The sequence below is a fragment of the Zalophus californianus genome, chromosome 8 (assembly GCF_009762305.2).
Source record: "Zalophus californianus isolate mZalCal1 chromosome 8, mZalCal1.pri.v2, whole genome shotgun sequence".
Taxonomy (NCBI): domain Eukaryota; kingdom Metazoa; phylum Chordata; class Mammalia; order Carnivora; family Otariidae; genus Zalophus; species Zalophus californianus.
In genome coordinates this window covers 37730357-37734468 of record NC_045602.1, presented here as the reverse complement: position 1 = coordinate 37734468, position 4112 = coordinate 37730357, and the positions used below count along the sequence as shown (strand labels likewise).

The 4112-nt window shown below is 47.4% G+C and overlaps 1 protein-coding gene across 1 annotated transcript; it reads left to right on the top strand.

Annotated features, from left to right (window-relative positions):
* The first annotated feature begins 813 nt into the window (after positions 1 to 813).
* LOC113938238 (elongation factor 1-gamma-like) lies at positions 814 to 2229 on the top strand. The gene has a single exon (XM_027623539.2). The coding sequence runs from the start codon at positions 829 to 831 to the stop codon at positions 2140 to 2142; it is 1314 nt and encodes a 437-aa protein (XP_027479340.2). The 5' UTR covers positions 814 to 828; the 3' UTR covers positions 2143 to 2229.
* The last annotated feature ends 1883 nt before the right edge of the window (positions 2230 to 4112 follow it).

Here is a 4112-nt window from a genome sequence, read left to right as displayed (position 1 = left end):
TATTTAGAGAGAGAGTGTGTGTGCAAGCGAGCGTGAGCCACGGAAGGGGTAGAGGGAGAGGGAGAGAGAATCCCAAGTAGATCCCGTGCTGAGCGTGGAGCCTGACACAGGGCTCAATCTCACAACCCTGAGATCCTGACCTGAGCCGAAACCAAGAGACAGCCACTTAACTGACTGAGCCACCCAAGCGCCCGGTGGGATGCTTTACAATTTGCCACCAATTTCTTAGGGAAAACCTAGGAGGGCACTGTTGATCAACTCCTAACTCTTTCATTTCTTTGATAATAGATCAAAGATCAGCTCATTACCTCCGCTAGGAAAACTGCGACTTCTGGACAAAACTTCGCCAGACTTATCTGCATCATTGCTAAGAACTGCGTAGATCAAAGATGTTCCCAGGAGCTTTTGTGTGGGGTAGAGCAGATTCAAATAATGAGCGACCAGCTCCGCATCATCTCCAAGTAGGAAATGGCTTTGGTGGCAACTGTGGTGCTCTGCTTTCTCAAGAACCAGAGGGAGGGCTTAGGAGGGGGCAGATCTTTTTTTTTTTTTTTTGGATGCTTTTTAAAATGTTTCCTCCAAGAGTCTACATTTATGTTGAGAATACTAAACAGATGTTGAAAATATAGAGAATTATTATAGAGGACCAAAAAAAATTTTAAGCCACTGTCATTTCTCCTTTTATCCCAAAACTAGTGTATCTGGCAATATACATAAGAAACAAAAATTTAACATGCAAAACTAGTTCCTGGGGAGGTGTGAACATAAAGTAACCATAAGGAATGTTTAAAAATCAAATACATCGCCCTTTTTCTCTGCGGAATCACCATGGCGGCTGGGACCCTGTACACATATCCTGAAAACTGGAGGGCCTTCAAGGCTCTCATTGCTGCTCAGTACAGTGGGGCTCAGGTCCGCGTGCTCTCCGCACCACCCCACTTCCACTTCGGCCAAACCAACCGCACCCCTGAATTTCTCCGTAAATTTCCTGCCGGCAAGTTTCCAGCATTTGAGGGTGACGATGGATTCTGTGTGTTCGAGAGCAATGCCATTGCCTACTATGTGAGCAATGAGGAGCTGCGGGGAAGTACTCCAGAGGCAGCAGCCCAGGTGGTGCAGTGGGTGAGCTTCGCTGATAGTGACATAGTGCCCCCAGCCAGTACCTGGGTGTTCCCCACCTTTGGCATCATGCACCACAATAAGCAGGCCACAGAGAATGCAAAGGAGGAAGTGAGGCAAATTCTGGGGCTACTGGATGCTCACTTGAAGACTAGGACTTTCCTGGTGGGCGAACGTTTGACACTGGCTGACATCACAGTCGTCTGCACCCTGTTGTGGCTCTATAAACAGGTCCTGGAGCCTTCTTTCCGCCAGGCTTTCCCCAATACCACCCGCTGGTTCGTCACCTGCATCAACCAGCCACAGTTCCGGGCCATCCTGGGGGAGGTGAAGCTCTGCGAGAAGATGGCCCAGTTTGACGCTAAAAAGTTTGCAGAGAGCCAGCCTAAAAAGAACACCCCACGGAAAGAGAAGGGTTCTCGGGAAGAGAAGCAGAAGCCCCAGGCTGAACGGAAAGAGGAGAAAAAGGCTGCTGCCCCTGCTCCTGAGGAGGAGATGGATGAATGTGAGCAGGCACTGGCTGCTGAGCCGAAGGCCAAGGACCCCTTTGCTCACCTGCCCAAGAGTACCTTTGTGTTGGACGAATTTAAGCGCAAGTACTCCAACGAGGACACTCTTTCTGTGGCGCTGCCGTATTTTTGGGAGCACTTTGATAAGGATGGCTGGTCTCTGTGGCACGCTGAGTACCGCTTCCCTGAGGAGCTCACCCAGACCTTCATGAGCTGTAACCTCATCACTGGAATGTTCCAGCGGTTGGACAAGCTGAGGAAGAATGCCTTTGCCAGTGTCATCCTCTTAGGAACAAACAATAGCAGCTCCATTTCTGGAGTTTGGGTCTTCCGAGGCCAGGAGCTTGCCTTTCCGCTGAGTCCAGACTGGCAGGTGGACTACGAGTCGTACACATGGCGGAAACTGGATCCTGGCAGCGAGGAGACCCACACGCTGGTTCGAGAGTACTTTTCCTGGGAGGGGGCCTTCCAGCATGGGGGCAAAACCTTCAATCAGGGCAAGATCTTCAAGTGAACATGTCTTGCCATCGCCTAGCTGCCTGTACCCGCCCTTCAGGGAGATGGGGGTCATTAAAGGAAACTGAACATTGAAAAAAAAAAATCAAATACATCAGAACTTCTGTTCCCTGCAAGGCTCCCCCTCCCTTCACGGCACCGTGTACCCGCTCCCAGGCTCACTTCACATCAGAGTTCATCCAGAAACAGAAATGACTGATCTCTACTTTGCAATCATGTTTAAATTTTGACCATTAGTTCTTTATTTGTTTTTTTTAAAGATTTTTCATTTATTTATTTATTTGTCAGAGAGAGAGAGAGCATGAACAGTGGGGAGTGGCAGAGGAAGCAGACGCCTCACTGAGCAGGCAACCCAATGCGGGGCTCCATCCCAGGCCCCTGATATCATGACCTGAGCCAAAGGCTGACACTTAGCCGACTGAGCCACCCAGGCATCCCTATTTGTTTTTATACTAATCATATCTAACCAAAAAACCAGTTGTCTAAAAATACATTAATTACAAAGTGAAAGCACTGTGAATGTCATCGGCCTAAGGAAAACTATAGCAATACAAAGCTTACGTTAAGATTTATTCATTTAGGGGTGCCTGGCTGGCTCAGTCGGAAAAGCATGACTCTTGATCTTGGGGATGTGAGTTTGAGCCCTATGGTGGGTGTAGAGGTTACTTAAATAAAACTTAAAAAGATTTATTGGGGTGCCTGGGTGGCACAGTTGGCTACGCATCTGACTTTTGATTTCAGCTTAGGTTGTGATCTCAGGGTGGTGAGATAGAGCCCCGTGTCAGGCTCTGCACTCGGTGGGGAGTCTGCTTGAGACTGTCTCTCCCTCTTCCTCTGCCCCTTCCCCCTGCTCTCACTCTCTCTCTCTTTAAAAGTAAATAAATAAACCTTAAAAATTAGATTTATTCATTTAACGTGCCCAGACTCTGGAGTTGAGCAGTTTTTGTTAATTGTCTCCTTAGAGCAGATTTTGTGTTGATAGCATCCTCATGTAAGCAAGGAATGGTTTCATTTCAACCCGAGTCTCCCAATACCTACACTGGCACATTTGTCAGTAACAAACCTGTATTCGTAATATTCTTATATTATGGGAAAGCTTGATAGTTAAAACTGTTATCAGTTCCTGGGAGGCATAACATCACCAAGACTAGGGTATGTGAATTTTCTTAAACAATTCTTTAAAAATAAAATGTGCTACTGTTCTCTGGGAAATAATATTTCAGGTACATAATCACTTCAAGGATTGCTACCCAATCCTTTCTACTTAGGATACAGGAACTGCAATTAATGTTAGCATTTCATTTATGGGTACTGTTATAAGGGCACCTGGGATTCGTTTCCATCAGGTATGGTAAGACGTGGAAATGTGGAAAAGACTGCCATGGAGGAAGAAGGTCCCTAGGAACAGGAGGCGTGGTATACCATGCAGGGCCCCACAGGGAGGCATCAGGGTTTGTCAAAAAGCAGAGGGAGCAAGGGAGAAACACAAAGAAAGCCTTTACTGGGGTTTTCGTGGGAAGGAATGGGCAAGGCAGGGGAAGGAGGTAAACAGGTTTAGGATAGCCTAGATGGAGTATTTTCAAGGGGCCCTGGCGTGTAGAGATGACCTCTAATTGGCACCTGGCTGGCCCTGGGGCAATTAGGGTTGCAGCCCCCAGGGGGAGAGCTCTGCAAAGGAGGTGTTCAGGGCATGGGCTGGTTTGCCTGTGTCAGACCAGTGGGTCATTTACTCCCTCTGGGCAGTGGCAAACCCTGGGAGGGGCAGTCTTTCCAATGTCAACAGGGCTCTAAGAGGTCAACATGTCCGAAATACAGAAAGTAAACAGGCATGATGACTACAGCTATATTTATCAAGCTCTCAATCTTTAAAGCACATGGAAGTCCTGAGATTTTACCTAGGTTAAAGGAACTTAAATTTCACATCTTTATTTGCTTTTGTGGGAAACCGGCTTGTCTAACTAAATCCAG

Excerpts from the sequence above, each read along its gene's own strand:
- LOC113938238 (XM_027623539.2), top strand. The coding sequence starts at position 829 with ATGGCGGCTGGGACCCTGTACACATATCCTGAAAACTGGAGGGCCTTC.